The sequence below is a fragment of the Maniola hyperantus genome, chromosome 14, assembly GCF_902806685.2.
Source record: "Maniola hyperantus chromosome 14, iAphHyp1.2, whole genome shotgun sequence".
In the NCBI taxonomy this organism is placed as follows: domain Eukaryota; kingdom Metazoa; phylum Arthropoda; class Insecta; order Lepidoptera; family Nymphalidae; genus Maniola; species Maniola hyperantus.
Genome location: NC_048549.1, coordinates 992,222 through 1,009,240, shown reverse-complemented (window position 1 = coordinate 1,009,240; position 17,019 = coordinate 992,222). Strand labels below are relative to the sequence as shown.

At 38.8% G+C, this 17,019-nt stretch overlaps 1 protein-coding gene across 2 annotated transcripts in view; it reads right to left on the bottom strand.

Annotated features, from left to right (window-relative positions):
• Nucleotides 1-17,019, bottom strand: part of LOC117988279 (netrin-1-like) — a 199,256-nt gene that overhangs the window by 8,657 nt on the left and 173,580 nt on the right. The window contains exons 2-6 of one of the 2 annotated variants that reach the window (XM_069502923.1): nucleotides 10,858-11,046; nucleotides 5,294-5,443; nucleotides 4,448-4,510; nucleotides 1,373-1,444; nucleotides 392-575 (exon numbers count right to left, since the gene is read on the bottom strand). In XM_069502923.1, coding sequence (XP_069359024.1) covers nucleotides 392-575; nucleotides 1,373-1,444; nucleotides 4,448-4,510; nucleotides 5,294-5,443; nucleotides 10,858-11,046 — 658 coding nt within the window. Of the gene's footprint in view, nucleotides 1-391; nucleotides 576-1,372; nucleotides 1,445-4,440; nucleotides 4,511-5,293; nucleotides 5,444-10,857; nucleotides 11,047-17,019 lie in introns of both variants that reach the window. The other variant, XM_069502924.1, reaches the window with a different exon arrangement.

The window sequence follows — 17,019 nt, the reverse complement described above, 5'->3', positions numbered from 1 at the left end:
TCCCAAGATTAAAAAAAAGAAAAGAATATTAGCCATGTTAAATGACTAATATTCCCGTTTCCTCCAGTATTATTCCAAGAGAACTCCTATTGTGATTAATGGAAAGGGGTCACGAGTGACACGACCCTAAGCAATGAGGGTTACGACTATAAAAAGAAGATGTAGGTGCTGCAAGGGTAAGGCGGCTCGTCTGCAAACATGAAGGGCGTCGTCTCACACTACGTTATACCCACTGGCGTGCACAGGGTTTGGAGCTTAGGTAGGCACTGGTACACTAGGACAAGGTACCGAATGAAAAATAAGCATTGATTTTTAGAACTAGGGTAAGCAGTGCTTTTATGCCTCTTCGACCTGCACCCCTAAGTTTAGTGGAGTGTTGAGAGTCGCTCACTTGTTAATCTTGATCTTGGGGCACTTGCAGGCGAGGTCGTGCGCGCGCACGTGCAGCGCCACGGCGCCGCGGCGCAGGCGGCTGCGCGGCGCGCGCTTGTACACGGCCTGCACGCTCAGCGCCAGCCGCACCCACGCGCCGCCCGCGCCCGCCGCCTCGCGCCCGACCACTCGACCCATTATGACTGCAAAAACATGAGGCCTTAAAGCCGATGCACGTGGTGCGGACTGAGGCCACACGATGCGTTTCTGGTGCGTTGTGGCGCCGCACCGCAATGGATTTGAGGGTGAAATCTAGCTTTGCTAAGACTCAAGACAATCTGACTTTGCTAAGACTCAAGACAGGGTTAAAATGAGACAGATGTATATCTCTCACATAAATCTGTCTCGTTTTAACCCAATCTTAAGTCTAAGCAAAGTCAAAGTGCGCTCTATAGATCTCAGCTTGAGTATTGGGTGCCACACGGGCAATGCATTGCCGCTCTGACAAAAGTGTGGCGTTTTGCAACGCACCACCCTTCATCGCCTCTTTTCTCAGATTCCAACGCATCGTGTGGCATGGTACAACGATTTCTATGTAGGATAACGTAGCGGCACCGCTCAGGCGCCGCACCGCCAACGAAATGCATCGTGTTGCTTCAGTCTCGCGCACTTTGACTTTGCTCAGACTTAAGATTGAGTTCAAACGAGACAGATTTATGTGAGGGATATACATCTGTCTCGTTTTAACTCTGTCTTAAGTCTAAGCTAAGTCAAAGTGCGCTCTATAGATCTCACCCTTAGAGCCAATGCACATGATGCGTCACGGTCGCGGCGCGCGTTTTACATACAACAAACATCCATGGCATGCCTGATGCCACACGATCGCGACGCCGCGTCGCACACGCACCGAACTTGCAACCTACGAGACGAGGCCGCGTTGCGACGCCGGTGCGGCACCGCTCAGTTGTTTGTGCGGCAGAAGAAAGGGTAGGTTACTCACCGTAATCTCGGCTGCAGAACTTGTTGAGGTTGAGCGTTCGTGCGCCGGCGCGGCACCGCCCGCACTGCTCCGCTGCGCCCAACACATCGCACGTCAGATTATGTCATTCTACCACCGCGAGGCGCGAATGCTGTTCACACTATACTTAGAGTTATCTTGTTGCAACTCGTGATCATTATAATCAGATAGCATCTGAATACACATAAGTACGCTTAGTATAAGATTTAACATCTCACCAACGTTGCTAGAATTCGAGATTCGAAACACAATAACGTCAAAGTATAAAATGGACCTAAAGATCCTTGAATTGGAATTGAAGTCAAAAATTCAATGCCACTGATTTTAATTTCGCTACGTTTCCGCTTGGAGCGCTGGCTGTAGGTGTGTAGACAAACTTGAGCTTTAAAACAAGGCTATCAAGATCCAATTTACTAAAACACGCGGAATTTACACAACAGAGGGAGTGTTTCGACACTCTAATACTATCCACGTTGGTGAGACATAAAATCTCGCACTAAGCGTGCGGAATATGTAGTATAGGTATATTTAGTACTACCAATTTTATAAGTCACATCGGCAAAATTCGCTTGCGAAGGAATAGGGACTACTCAGAGTAAAACCGAATGTATACCAATGAAATACAGACCTTATTGCTTGAAGTTAACATTTTAAACACAAGAACAACAGAGATTCGTGCTATCTCGCTCATAATTCACGCGTAGGCAACAGCTAATAGTGCACGTACGCGAGCTATGATTGGCTAAGATATTTTCGCCCCATTGAAAAATTAGATTGCTGCGCAGGTACATCAGCGTAATTTATAAAAGTGGTAGTTCTGTATTAGTGTTTTGATAACAACTATAAGAAAAGAAAATAATAAGTCAAAATAATAAAGCCGATAAAGTGAAACAATATAAAATTGTTCAGAAAATTATAGTTAGTAGATAATTTCATTAAAATGACTACTAGGGCATACAATAAAACAAACCAAAATAAAAAATTGGGCAAATATATGGAAAGAATTTCATATCACATTTCACAAATACATCTAAGACTAACCAAGGAACGCTAATTCTAGATTATAAAAGAAAAGGAATACACAAAAATTTGTTTACCTTCCTCGCACTTGATATAACACATATCGGAGTTGAATACATAAGGAAACAAAAGGGGTAATGAGTTTGGCGATGAGTAATAAAGCAAGCCTGGAAACAAACTATATTTGATGTTAAAACCACCATTCCAACCGTCGTCGTAGGTAGGTAATATTGTAAATAAGTAAAAGTGCAAATTAATATAAATGGAGCGAGCTTACTTTTTATTTTTTCTTTAAAATAAAAAATTTAAATGATAAAGATTAAATAACAAAAGATTGGTAAAGTAAGCTGACTCCTTAAAAGCACTCTATCACGGCAATACGATTAGTATTTTGGAAATATCCCGTCCCGACTTAATATTATAAAGGCGAAAGTTTGTATGTGTGTGCAGGTGTGTGTGAGTGTGTATGTTTGTTACTCCTTCTATAAAGACAAAAGTTTGTATGTGTGTGTGAGTGTGTGTGTGTGTATGTTTGTTACTCCTTCACGCAAAAACTACTGGACGGATTTGGCTGAAATTTGGAATGAAGATACATTATACCCTGGATTAACACATAGGCTACTTTTTATCCCGGAAAATCAAAGAGTTCCCGCGGGATTTTGAAAAACGTAAATCCACGCGGACGAAGTCGCGGGGATCAGCTAGTGTTGTTATAAAAACTAAAAACCAATATGATTTTTAAATATCGTAATCATAATTAATGGATAAGTTACGGATTCCAGTAGAGATACTCGTATGTTAGATTTAAAGTTCATTTTGTCAATCATTTTTAAAATACCTTTATCATATTTTAAATTCAAACGTTTTTGCAAGTTTATACTTATTAAGATTTTGTAAAACAGGCGTTTTGCAAAATTTAACTCGGTTAAATTAGTTTCAATTTGAAAGAGAGCTTATTAATAGGTATGTTATAAGGAAGGGAAGAATGTGTCGCTCTTATATTGAATTTGTTAAGCTGGATGTAGATACAAATATTTTTGATCACAGATTTCCAATCTTCTTTAGAAAAACAATTAAATTAATTCAGTAACAAATTTCTACTTACATAATTAATTATTAGGCTATTATTTGTTTTTATTGTTATTTATAATTTGCGTGCTTTTTTAAACTCTGGTTATGCTGTGCAACCATTTAGGATTACAGTAAGAACGAAACTTTGTATTATGGAATTACTAGGTTATAATTATTATTGTAATCTGTTTTGGATGCCAATAAATAAATTAAATTAAATTAAATTAAATTTGTGAAGGTACTTAGTACTAGTTATTTAAGTACGCATTCCTATTGAAATACCGTTTCTTGTTTGTAGACTGGTGCCCGGATGTATCGATCAATGTTGTGTAACGAGGTATGCATTATGATTTGATTGATATGAGTTATTATTGCATTGGATCTGGTTTGGCGTGGTAATGGATGGATTTTAACTGAATTCATCGGCACACTGTTTGACATATAAATTGATTTATTTCGCCATATTTAAGCATCACAAGGGAAGGATTAAGTTCAAGATAAGCTACTTAGTCGAGTTTTAAGAATTTGTTGCAAAATTTTCTACTTTCAGAGAACCCGAATTTGAAGAAAACAGAAACTTGGAGTCTCAAAAAGAAAGCAACTAATGGCCTGCAAGCTTTCAAAATATGAACCTACAGGAAAATGCTCCAGACACTTAGAGCAGTTTTACACTGAACACTATAAGGTACAGTTTTTTTTAAAAAAGAATATTAGCCATGTTAAATGACTAATATTCCCCTTTCCTCTCCAACTAAGCGTCAAGCTTGTGCTAGGAGTAGGTACGACAATAGCGCAACGGGCGGGGTTTGAACCGTCGACCTTTCGGTTTTACCCGTTGAGCTATTGAGGCTCAAGTTACGTTAGCAGTTACTAGGTTTGTTGACAACGTTACCAGGAGAGTATACCGTGAGAGAGTGCGGCATGCGTGTGATGGGCGAAGTGCATGAAGGTCCACTTACTACTTACCGCGCCCCGGCTCGGCGTCCACCGCCTCCATGGCTTGCACCGCTGTTACTATGCGAGGAATGCCTGTAAGAACAACAGTATAGTCAGTGTTAATTGTAAACATAACGAGAAGTAATGGTTACAATAATCAGGCTAGTCATGGGCGCAAGCGCAGTGAGCTTAGCGTTTCTGGTGAAACGAGGAAATGTTATTTGCTGTTCTGGAAGTCTTATAACTATTTGGTACCCCCTCGATGGCGGCAAAACAGTTCATCTGTTTGCCGGCATTTTCGGCTGAAGTGACATATATGAACGTTACTTTTATTCGAAAAAAGATTAACTCTCAAGGCGTGTCTAAATAAGTTTTACTCCAAAATAAGTATTGTGCGATATGACTCCTGCGCTCTTGACGCTATTCTTCCATATGGGCGCTGCTCACTCATCTGCTTGCATGTCTTCTCGCTCGCACCCACTGGGTGACAGTCGCATGATGTTGAGACAAAGAATGCAACTCACGCATCCAAAGCGCGATATGACTCCTGGATTGCTGGTTGCCTTTAGCGCAGCGGTTGAAGGTGGTTCCCGTGACGCCGTCCTTGCATGTGCACTGTCCGCTCGTCTGGTTGCAAGTCTTCCCGCTCACACCCACTGGGTGACAGTCGCATGCTGTTGAGACAAAGAATGGAACTCACGTATGCATGGCGCGATATGACTCCTCGATTGCTGGTAGCCTTTAACGCAGCGGTTGCAGGTGGTTCCCTTGACGCCGTCCTTACACGGGCACTATCCGTTCGTCTCGTTGCATGTCTTCCCGCTCGCACCCATGGGGTGGCAGTCGCATGCTGTTGAGACACAGAATGTAACTCACGTATGCAAGGCGCGATGTGACTCCTGGATTGCTGGTAGCCTTTAGCGCAGCGGTTGCAGGTGGTTCCCGTGACGCCGTCCTTGCATGGGCACTGTCCGCTCGTCTGGTTGCAAGTCTTCCCGCTCGCACCCACGGGGTGGCAGTCGCATGCTGTTGAGACAGAAAATGCTTTCAGTGATTGCAATACAAATAATGTTTACGGTTATATTGAAATCATCATGATCAACCCATCGCTAGCTCACTACCGAGCGGTCTCCTTTCAGAATGAGAAAGGTTTTTGGTTTCAAGCAATTAACTTGCTTTAACAGTGAAACCAATCTGAGAGTTCGTCATATTGTTTTCAAAGGTATGTGCAGTCTGCCAAACTGAACTTGGCCGGCGGCGCGGTAAGCGATTTGCAAATATTCAAATAATTTTCTTATGTTCTTTAAACTTGCTTGTTTTCGGTCAAAATCTACTACTGGTCGGGAAAGACATTTCGAGTCGCAGATTCACTTCATAATTAGACAGCTATTAATTCTTACTTGAATTTAATATATATTACTATGTAATAGTTAAACGGAAATTTCAACAGTAACAAAAAACCGGCCAAGTGCGAGTCAGGCTCGCATACCGAGGGTTCCGTACTCCAGTCGTATTTTTTCGTCATTCTGCACGATAAATCAAAAACTATGATGCATAAAAATAAATAAAATCTATTTTAGAATGCACAGGTGAAGCCCTTTCATATGATACCCCACTTGAATCTTACATCGAAAATTGGAAATAGGTACTAATGTTTAGTTCATGACATCAATTTAATTTTTTTGTGTGATATAATCACAAATTCACGGTTTTCAGATTTTTCCCCTAATGTCTGCTATAAGAACTACCTATCTGCCAAATTTCATGATTCTAGGAACCCTAAAAAAGAAAACAAGAAAAGAACAGCAAAAAAGGGCAACCTAAATAATAGAATTGCCTTCCACACTTTTCGGTCAAGAAACCAATAGGCGGCAATAGCAGTAACTCGAGAGCTTGACGGTGTAAAACTAACATAAAACCCCACCGCAGGCCGTCCCGAGCGAATAGTTTCCCCATAAAAACTATGCCCGGAAATCGCGGAACCACTTCGCAGGCCCTTTACGATGGGATAGACCTTTTCAAATGGGCCCCTGGAGAAAAGATTTTATACGGGGCAAAGTTCGGGTTGCTGACGTCGGGGAAGAGGACCGTTTCAGATTTTCTTTGTAACTTTAACGTGTTTCGGACCGAGTTGCTTATTTCGTTGTATGTTTATCACAAGACGGTCCAAAAAAGGGAGTAGAAATAATGTTTTCAGGGTGTATGTACATGATTTAACAATAACAATATTTCTCTGGTCTTTTCTAGACTCCATAGAGTCTATTCTATTATTATGGTCTATGCCATAGCATAGACCATAAAAATACCTCACAATTGTACTGGCTTCCCATAGCACAGGGAATCCTAGTTCGGGGGCTAAGAACTTTGCTTGTTACTACCATCGTTTACCTTGTAAATTTTAGTAAATAAAAATTTATTATTATAATACCTAACTAGCTTATGCTCGCGACTTTCGTCCGCGTGGACTAACCAAATTTCAAACACCTATTTTACCCCCTTAGGAATTGAATTTTCAAAAATCTTTTCTTAGCGGATGCTTACGTCATAATAGCTATTTGCATACCAAATTTCAACTCGATCCGTCTAGTAGTTTGAGCTGTGCGTTAATAGTTCAGTCAGTCAGTCACCTTTTCCTTTTATTTATTTAGATTTATTTAATTTTTAGGTTACCCGTACAATCTTATCATAAGTCACTACAATACAAAATGTACTTATCCTGTCGTACATTTTATGATAGCTATAAACTTTATTAACAAGCTAAGGCAAAAAGAGCCACAATTTTATACCGAAAATAAGTAAAAGACGTATCCCGAAGCAGGTGCGAGAGAAAATAAATAAGAAATCGTAAAAGTCTAACTTGTTTGGAGTAGACTAGACAAACATGGCCGATGTTTGTTATACTTCTCATTTTATTTGGCTCTGTTTGAATAATACGTTTTGTTATTTTTGTCTAACTTACCTTAATATCTGTACTTTGTTTTCTTTATTCAAGCTTGCTTTAATAAATAGCCATATAGAAAAACTGCTGTAATTTCGTCGGTAAAAAATGTATAGGTAGGTTGTTAGACACACTGGAAGATTCTCTTGTACACAATCTCTAAACTAAACTAAAATGGCACGTCTAAATCTATTTATATCCCTTTCATAATGTTGCTTGCGGAAAAGGATATCACTAGATTTAGACCTGTAATTTTGTTTAGTTTAGAGATTGTGTACAAGAGAATCGGCCCCAGTATTTGTTATCTTTAAAACTTATAAAAATTGTGTGTGTGAGTGTCAAACTAGACCCAAACCCAGCTAGAACCAGCGGTATTTAGATATTCACATTTTCAAAACAAAATAAACTTTAATAACTTTGTTAAATTAAAGCTAAACAAATCTTATTTCACATTTAAAACAATACTTAGGGGTGGAATTTCAAAAAATACTTTCTAAGTGGATACCTACTCTTTACAAAGAATACACCTTCCAAATTTCATGTCTCTAAGACCAGCTGTTTAGGCAGTGCGTTGATATATGTATAAGTCAGTCAGTCAGTCAGGACTTTGAATTTTATATATTATACAGATTATGGAAATAGAAAACTAGTGGTGTATAGATATTACACTAGCGGCACGCTATGATGGCCGGTTTGACACATTACAATAGTGATGTGGAATGTCAATTTATTCTCGAACAAAAAACAATTAAGTTTTGTTTTTGTACCTGATTAAATAGGTTTAATAAAACAAAAATGTATATGTTTATTTAATTTATTTGAACGAACTGAATATTTGAACGAAAATGAATATACATACTTTATATGCACACAAGAAACATATGAATACAAAAGATACCGAAAAAGGTGCCACAAAAGGCCATAATTAATCAGATTCGTCCATACTACTATTTTCACTGTCGTCACTGCTATCATCACATACATTAATAATTATATGTTCGTTTTCTATAATATTATCTATTTTCACATCTCTTTCATAATCTTCCCTTATTAATTTAACAGTTCTATTCACAACCTTTTCCCAGTCTCCTTTAGTCACATGTTCACAAGCTTCTTCTAATAATTTTAGCATTTTTTTTGTGGTAAATGGGGGTTCTGTATTGTGTCTTGCAGCATATCCCTTAATTTGAGCCCACACCAACTCAATCGCATTATACTCACAATGGTAAGGCGGTAACCGTATAACTCTGTGCCCATGTTCTAATGCTATTTCGTCAATGACGTATCGGATCTTGGTTGGTTTGTTTTCTTTTAAAAGACGTACTAATTCCGCTTTTAACATATTCATGTTTGCATCTACGCCATTTTTACGAAGCCATGCGACGATATCAGCTTTCTTTTGGGATTGGGCAGGTGGCTTGTCAATTTGCATCGAGTGGTATGGGGCGTTGTCCATAATTATAATAGATGGTTCAGGGAGGCTACACAACATTGAGGTAAACCATTCAGTAAACTTTTCTCCATTCATGTCTTCATGATAGTCTCCAGTGGTTTTTGACGCAAAAGCCATGAGAGAACCTTCGACAAACCCGTTGATGGTTCCGGCGTGACAAATTATAAGTCGCGATCCTTTTCCTACAGGAACTTTGGAAGTAGATGCTGCTGTGTCATCGTTCCAAGAACGGCCTACAGTATGGTTAGCATTAAGCCATGTTTCATCCAAGAACACAACATTTTGCCAATTTTTGATTTCTTTCACTTGCCGTAAAAAAGTATACCTTGCCATCGCTATATCAAATCTTTCCATCAATATTTTGCGTTTGTTACATTTTTTGTATCGAAATCCAATGGTCTTCAAAATCTTCGTTAAAGAACTTTCCCCACCGAAGAATAATCCAGCTTCCTTCAGTGAATGCACCAACTTTTTTCTTGTTGGATACTCCTTCTGTAAATAGTAGCCGTAAACATGTCTTCGGATAGCATCGGCATCAAAGCTATCGATGCCTACGACTGGTTTTGCTCGTTTTCTCTTTTTTGGTGTGTGAAGTTTATTTTCTTCTGTGCCAGTCTCGCCATATTTTTTTTTAGTTATCCGTCTAACAGTTCGTTGTCCAATATTAAGCGCATCAGCTACGCGTTCAACCACTGACGTTATAGGTAAAATTGGCCCTCCATTTTGAGCTTCACGATCGAAATAGTTACGAAGGCGTATTAGGAACTCACGTGTCTGACTATTTAGAACAGTTCTCTGCGTACGTTCGGTCATATCGACGAAATCCACAACAAAGGGCTTGAACAGAGTCCAAATTAACGAGCAAGGGTCAACAGTAATGCAGTATCAATATTTGAAATCCAAAGCCAGGTCAAAACTATATCACAATCGCATTGCACTGACAGTTTATACTTTTCGAAGCAACGTCAATTCGAAACTGCTTTGTTTTGCATTGAGCATTGACGCGAGTTTGCCGGAGGTAGTAGTTGTGCTAGCCAGCGATCCTATGTGACGATCGTATTAGATTCCATTTTTAAAAATTTATTGATATTTTTTTGCGATTTCAGAGGTTTGTCCACATAGTGAAAATTGTTCATATTCACAAGTACATTCACCCCTTAAATGGTGCAAACTGATTTTTCTACACTTGTATACATTTAAGAAATCAATTTAATAAATAAATTTTGAGTCCTAAACCTAAAACTACATTCGATAAAATTTATGAATCTCTGCACATCACTATCGTCAATAAAGTAATACAATTATTTCCTTCAAAGTCGTTATCAATTAATACGGAACTTCATGAGCGGACAAACGTCAAACCGGCCATCATAGCGTGCCGCTAGTTTAGATAAGTTGTAAATATGAACCGGAAAGTTGTAGAAACTACAAATAAGCGAAACGATAACAGAGCAAATCTACGAGCACGAGGTCAAATGCCGATCGCGAAATCCAATTATCGGAATGTGTCCCGGGAAAGGGCCGAGAATTGTCCGCGTAACCTTAACTGCTGTATCTTACGACTGTGCGTCGTGGGAGAGTTGAAACTATACACAGGAGATAAAATAGATAGGTACACAAGGTGCTATCTTGATAGTGATGACTAAAACAAAAACTGAAACTTTTAGAAATTTCGCGGAATTTGGAATGAAAATAAACTTCTTCGAGAAGATATATTCTAAAAAATTACTCTAAACTCTAAAGCATACCTGCAGATAGTCTATTATTAAATTACTCTAAAGCATACCTGCAGATAGTCTATTATTAAATTACTCTAAAGCATACCTGCAGATGGTCTATTATTAAATTACTCTAAAGCATAGCTGCAGATAGTCTATTATTAAATTCGAGAACTGTAATTTTTCTTATCTCAGTGTCTAACAATTATGTATAGGTACCTACTTTAGGTTTTTTAGGTTAACTACATATTGCAAACAGAATAGGTAACTCATGTTTGCAAGCCTCGTTCCTCAGAGGACTTGATAGCTTCTATAGGGAAGTTGTACTCACGTTTGCAAGCCTTCTTATGAGTGATAGGTTTGGTGGGGTCTCGGTAGTAGCCCTCGCGGCAGTAGTGGCAATGTCGGCCGGCGGTGTAATGCCTGCACTTGAGGCACACGCCGCCGCTGGCGCGACCCGACAGTTTGTATAGCTCCATGTTGAAGCGACATCGACGCGCGTGCCCGTTGCAGTTGCATTCTGGAAAAGGATATCAAACGTGAGCGTTCTATGTCTAACATATTACCACAGTTCCTTACAGTTGCGAAACTTGGAACGCTTGGAACAAAATCTCGAGGCTTCACCTGTCAAATGTAAGCTATGAATCGACGAAACCCATGGATTTAGAAAGTTTAAAAAATCTTTGATGAAACCAGTTATGTGACATGGGCCAACGTGACAGCGTGGCAAAGAGTGTGAAATATATTTTTTTACCTTTGATTTCAAGTCACCCCTATTGCTCAAAAGAGCCCAAAGCAGATTCCTAGTTCCATGGTTACAGATGATGGCAATGCGTGCACATAAGGTGCACAGGTGCCGAGTTTCTTGCTGGTTCTTCTCGGTAGGAACGGCATTCCGAACCAGTGGTAAATTAAAACTACCTGACTATTGATAAGCACTTTAAAAAAGTTTACATGACTAAAAAAACATTCTATTCTATTCTATTCTATTTTTAACCGACTTCAAAAAAAGGAGGAGGTTCTCAATTCGTCGGAATCTTTTTTTTATTTTTTTTATTTTTATTTTTTATGTATGTTCCCCCATTACTCGAAGACGCCTGGACCGATTTTGAAAATTCTTTTTTGTTTGAAAGGGTATACTTCAAAGTTGGTCCCATTTAAATTTGGTGAAGATCTGATGAACATCTTCGAAGATAGATACTGGAACTCCTCAACGGATAAGAGTAAATTGCTCGCGATCAGTGTAATAGCTTAGTAAACAGTAGATTTTTAACCAGTCATAGCATAATTCCATGGGGCCACTAAAAATTGTGAAATAAAATTTTTTTACCAAAAAAATAAAAACCGACTTCGATACACAAACACTAAAAATTGAAAAATAATTTAATTTATTACCGAATATCTTATGTATACAAGAGTTAATATAGTTCCATAATAATATTTTTTGGGGTCGGTGCCAATGAGGTGCCGTTGTGGAGTCTCATAAAAATATGAAGTCTAGACGATTCGCGCAGCTAAAGCTAATTGGCACCGGCACCAAAAAGTATTATTATGGAACTATATTAACTCTTGTATACATAATATATTCGGTAAAAATTAAATTATTTTTCAATTTTTAGTGTTTGTACATGTATCAGGTCGCGTGTGGCTCGCAGGCGGGTCGCGGTGACATATCGCCGCATTACCCAACTGTTGCACACGATCACAAATGCTTGCGATTAATATCGCCCCGGCCCGAGGCGTGTGATTACGAGCGATGTTCCGTTGGCTTGTAATAAAACCGGCCAAGTGCGAGTCGGAATCGTTTACGCAAGGTTCCGTACCATTATCTTTAAAAACGAGCAATAAAATCACGTTTGTTTTATGGGAGCCCCCTTAATTTTTTTCACGTTTTTAGGGTTCCGTACCTAAAAAAGGAAAAACTTTATAGGATCACTTTGTTGTTTGTCTGTCAAGAAACCTACAGGGTACTTCCCGTTGACCTAGAATCATGAAATTTGGCAGGTAGGTAGGTCTTATAGCAGACATTCGGGGAAAAATCTGAAAACCGTGAATTTGTGGTTACATCACACAAAAAATTAAATTGTGGTCATGAACTAATAATTAGTATTTTCAATTTTCGAAGTAAGATAACTATATCAAGTTGGGTATCATATGAAAGGTCTTCACCTGCGCATTCTAAAACAGATTTTTATTTATATTTATGCATCATAGTTTTTGAATTATCGTGCAATATGTCGAAAATATACGACCGTGGATGAATATGGAACCCTCGTTGCGCGAGCCTGACTCGCACTTGGCCGTTTTTTTTTTAATAAACCCATGCTCCTTTGGTTTCTACACAGCATCGTAACGGAACGCTAAATCGCTTGGCGGCACGGCCTTGCCGGTAGGGTGGTAACTAGCTACGGCGAAGCCTCCCACTAGAAAACCCCCCACCAGAAAACTCAGGTCAACTTGAAAAAATTTACTAGAATCACAGAATATATAATAGTACTAAGTACTAGAACCTCTATGGCCTCAGAATAAAATAGAATAGAATAGATTTTTATTCAAGTAAACTTTTACAAGTGCTTTTGAATCGTCAACTAGATTAATTTACCACTAGTTCGGAATGTCGTTCCTACCGAGAAGAATTAGCAAGAAACTCGGCGGTTGCTCTTTTCAAGAGATCTACAGGCACAAATAATACTTACTTCGTTAATAGTTACTTCGTCTCAGGTTACATACATCCTACGCCAGGCAAATGGCAATGTTCAAAGCAAACATAAAGCAACCGTAAACTAGTATAAATTAGCAGTAGGTCCGTCTTATAAGGCAACGAATGCGCTGAGCTAATGAGGGGCATAAAGATGTTGAAGCCTCTAACTAAGGTCACTGGTCGCACTATTTATGCATAAAACATGGTAATGTCGCGTCCACACTAGGACTTAGTAAACTAAAACCTGCTCTCTTTCTCGGCGTTATTCCTCATTTCCCCTGTCCATCCATGATGACAAACACACTTTCGCGTTTATAATATTAGCAGCATAAAGGAAAAGTGACTGACTGACTGACTGATCTATCAACGCACAGCTTATACTACTGGACGGATCGGGCTGAAATTCGGGGTTATTCCCGTTGAGTCACACCCCCGTGTGTAACACTGTGACACAAGGTATCAAAAATTTCAAAACATTCCCGTTGAGTAACACTGTTACACAACGGGAATTTTTTGAACTTGTTGGCACCTTGTGTCACACCTACATAAATACATATTATTGCGCGTGTATCAAGTATTAACTGATTGTGCACTTTTCCGGGGTGTTATTTATTTATAAATCCAAGATGGCGGACATGAATTTTTTTTCAAAAAATTGACATGGGTGTCGTTTTCAGGGTTTTCGAGGGTGCTGAATTTGATGATGACATTTATTCTGAAATCCAAGATGGCGGACATGTTTTTTTTTTCAAAAAATTGACATGGGTGTCGTTTTCAGGGTTTTCGAGGGTGCTGAATTTGATGATGACATTTATTCTGAAATCCAAGATGGCGGACATGATTTTTTTTTCAAAAAATTGACATGGGTGTCGTTTTCAGGGTTTTCGAGGGTGCTGAATTTGATGATGACATTTATTCTGGAATCCAAGATGGCGGACATGATTTTTTTTTTCAAAAAATTGACATGGGTGTCGTTTTCAGGGTTTTCGAGGGTGCTGAATTTGATGATGACATTTATTCTGAAATCCAAGATGGCGGACATGATTTTTTTTTCAAAAAATTGACATGGGTGTCGTTTTCAGGGTTTTCGAGGGTGCTGAATTTGATGATGACATTTATTCTGAAATCCAAGATGGCGGACGATTTTTTTTTTCAAAAAATTGACATGGGTGTCGGTTTCAGGGTTTTCGAGGGTGCTGAATTTGATGATGACATTTATTCTGAAATCCAAGATGGCGGACATGATTTTTTTTTTCAAAAAATTGACATGGGTGTCGTTTTCAGGGTTTTCGAGGGTGCTGAATTTGATGATGACATTTATTCTGAAATCCAAGATGGCGGACATGATTTTTTTTTTTCAAAAATTGACATGGGTGTCGTTTTCAGGGTTTTCGAGGGTGCTGAATTTGATGATGACATTTATTCTGAAATCCAAGATGGCGGACATGATTTTTTTTCAAAAAATTGACATGGGTGTCGTTTTCAGGGTTTTCGAGGCTGCTGAATTTGATGATGACATTTATTCTGAAATCCACAATGGCGGACATGATTTTTTTTTCAAAAAATTGACATGGGTGTCGTTTTCAGGGTTTTCGAGGGTGCTGAATTTGATGATGACATTTATTCTGAAATCCAAGACGGCGGACATGAATTTTTTTTTCAAAAAATTGACATGGGTGCCGTTTTCAGGGTTTTCAAGGGTGCTGAATTTGATGATGACATTTATTCTGAAATCCAAGATGGCGGACATGATTTTTTTTTTTTAAAAATTGACATGGGTGTCGTTTTCAGGGTTTTCGAGGGTGCTGAATTTGATGATGACATTTATTCTGAAATCCAAGATGGCGGACATGACACCTTGTGTCACACCTACATAAATACATATTATTGCGCGTGTATCAAGTATTAACTGATTGTGCACTTTTCCGGGAAGTTATTTATTTATAAATCCAAGATGGCGGACATGATTTTTTTTTTTTTAATTGACATGGGTGTCGTTTTCAGGGTCAAAAAATATCATGTCCGCCATCTTGGATTTCAGAATAAATGTCATCATCAAATTCAGCACCCTCGAAAACCCTGAAAACGGCACCTACGTCAATTTCTTGAAAAAAAATTCATGTCCGCCATCTTGGATTTCAGAATAAATGTCATCATCAAATTCAGCACCCTCGAAAACCCTGAAAACGGCACCCATGTCAATTTTTTGAAAAAAAATTCATGACCGCCATCTTGGATTTCAGAATAAATGTCATCATCAAATTCAGCACCCTCGAAAACCCTGAAAACGACACCCATGTCAATTTTTTGAAAAAAAAATCATGTCCGCCATCTTGGATTTCAGAATAAATGTCATCATCAAATTCAGCACCCTCGAAAACCCTGAAAACGACACCCATGTCAATTTTTTGAAAAAAAAAATCATGTCCGCCATCTTGGATTTCAGAATAAATGTCATCATCAAATTCAGCACCCTCAAAAACCCTGAAAACGACACCCATGTCAATTTTTTGAAAAAAAAAATCATGTCCGCCATCTTGGATTTCAGAATAAATGTCATCATCAAATTCAGCACCCTCGAAAACCCTGAAACCGACACCCATGTCAATTTTTTGAAAAAAAAAATCATGTCCGCCATCTTGGATTTCAGAATAAATGTCATCATCAAATTCAGCACCCTCGAAAACCCTGAAACCGACACCCATGTCAATTTTTTGAAAAAAAAAATCATGTCCGCCATCTTGGATTTCAGAATAAATGTCATCATCAAATTCAGCACCCTCGAAAACCCTGAAAACGACACCCATGTCAATTTTTTGAAAAAAAAAAATCATGTCCGCCATCTTGGATTTCAGAATAAATGTCATCATCAAATTCAGCACCCTCGAAAACCCTGAAAACGACACCCATGTCAATTTTTTGAAAAAAAAAATCATGTCCGCCATCTTGGATTTCAGAATAAATGTCATCATCAAATTCAGCACCCTCAAAAACCCTGAAAACGACACCCATGTCAATTTTTTGAAAAAAAAAATCATGTCCGCCATCTTGGATTTCAGAATAAATGTCATCATCAAATTCAGCACCCTCGAAAACCCTGAAACCGACACCCATGTCAATTTTTTGAAAAAAAAAATCATGTCCGCCATCTTGGATTTCAGAATAAATGTCATCATCAAATTCAGCACCCTCGAAAACCCTGAAAACGACACCCATGTCAATTTTTTGAAAAAAAAATCATGTCCGCCATCTTGGATTTCAGAATAAATGTCATCATCAAATTCAGCACCCTCGAAAACCCTGAAAACGACACCCATGTCAATTTTTTGAAAAAAAAAAATCATGTCCGCCATCTTGGATTTATAAATAAATAACATCCCGGAAAAGTGCACAATCAGTTAATACTTGATACACGCGCAATAATATGTATTTATGTAGGTGTGACACAAGGTGCCAACAAGTTCAAAAAATTCCCGTTGTGTAACAGTGTTACTCAACGGGAATGTTTTGAAATTTTTGGTACCTTGTGTCACAGTGTTACACACGGGGGTGTGACTCAACGGGAATAACCCGAAATTCGGCATGCAGATAGCTATTATGATGTAGGCATCCGCTAAGAAAGGATTTTTGTAAATTCAACCCCTAAGGGGGTGAAATAGGGGTTTGGAACTTGTGTAGTCCACGCGGACGAAGTCGCGAGCACAAGCTAGTGGATTATAAATTCCTAAATTTCCCAAGTCGGAAAATTTTGGAACTCTCCAAGTGCCTTCAATATGCTATTTGGATAAAATG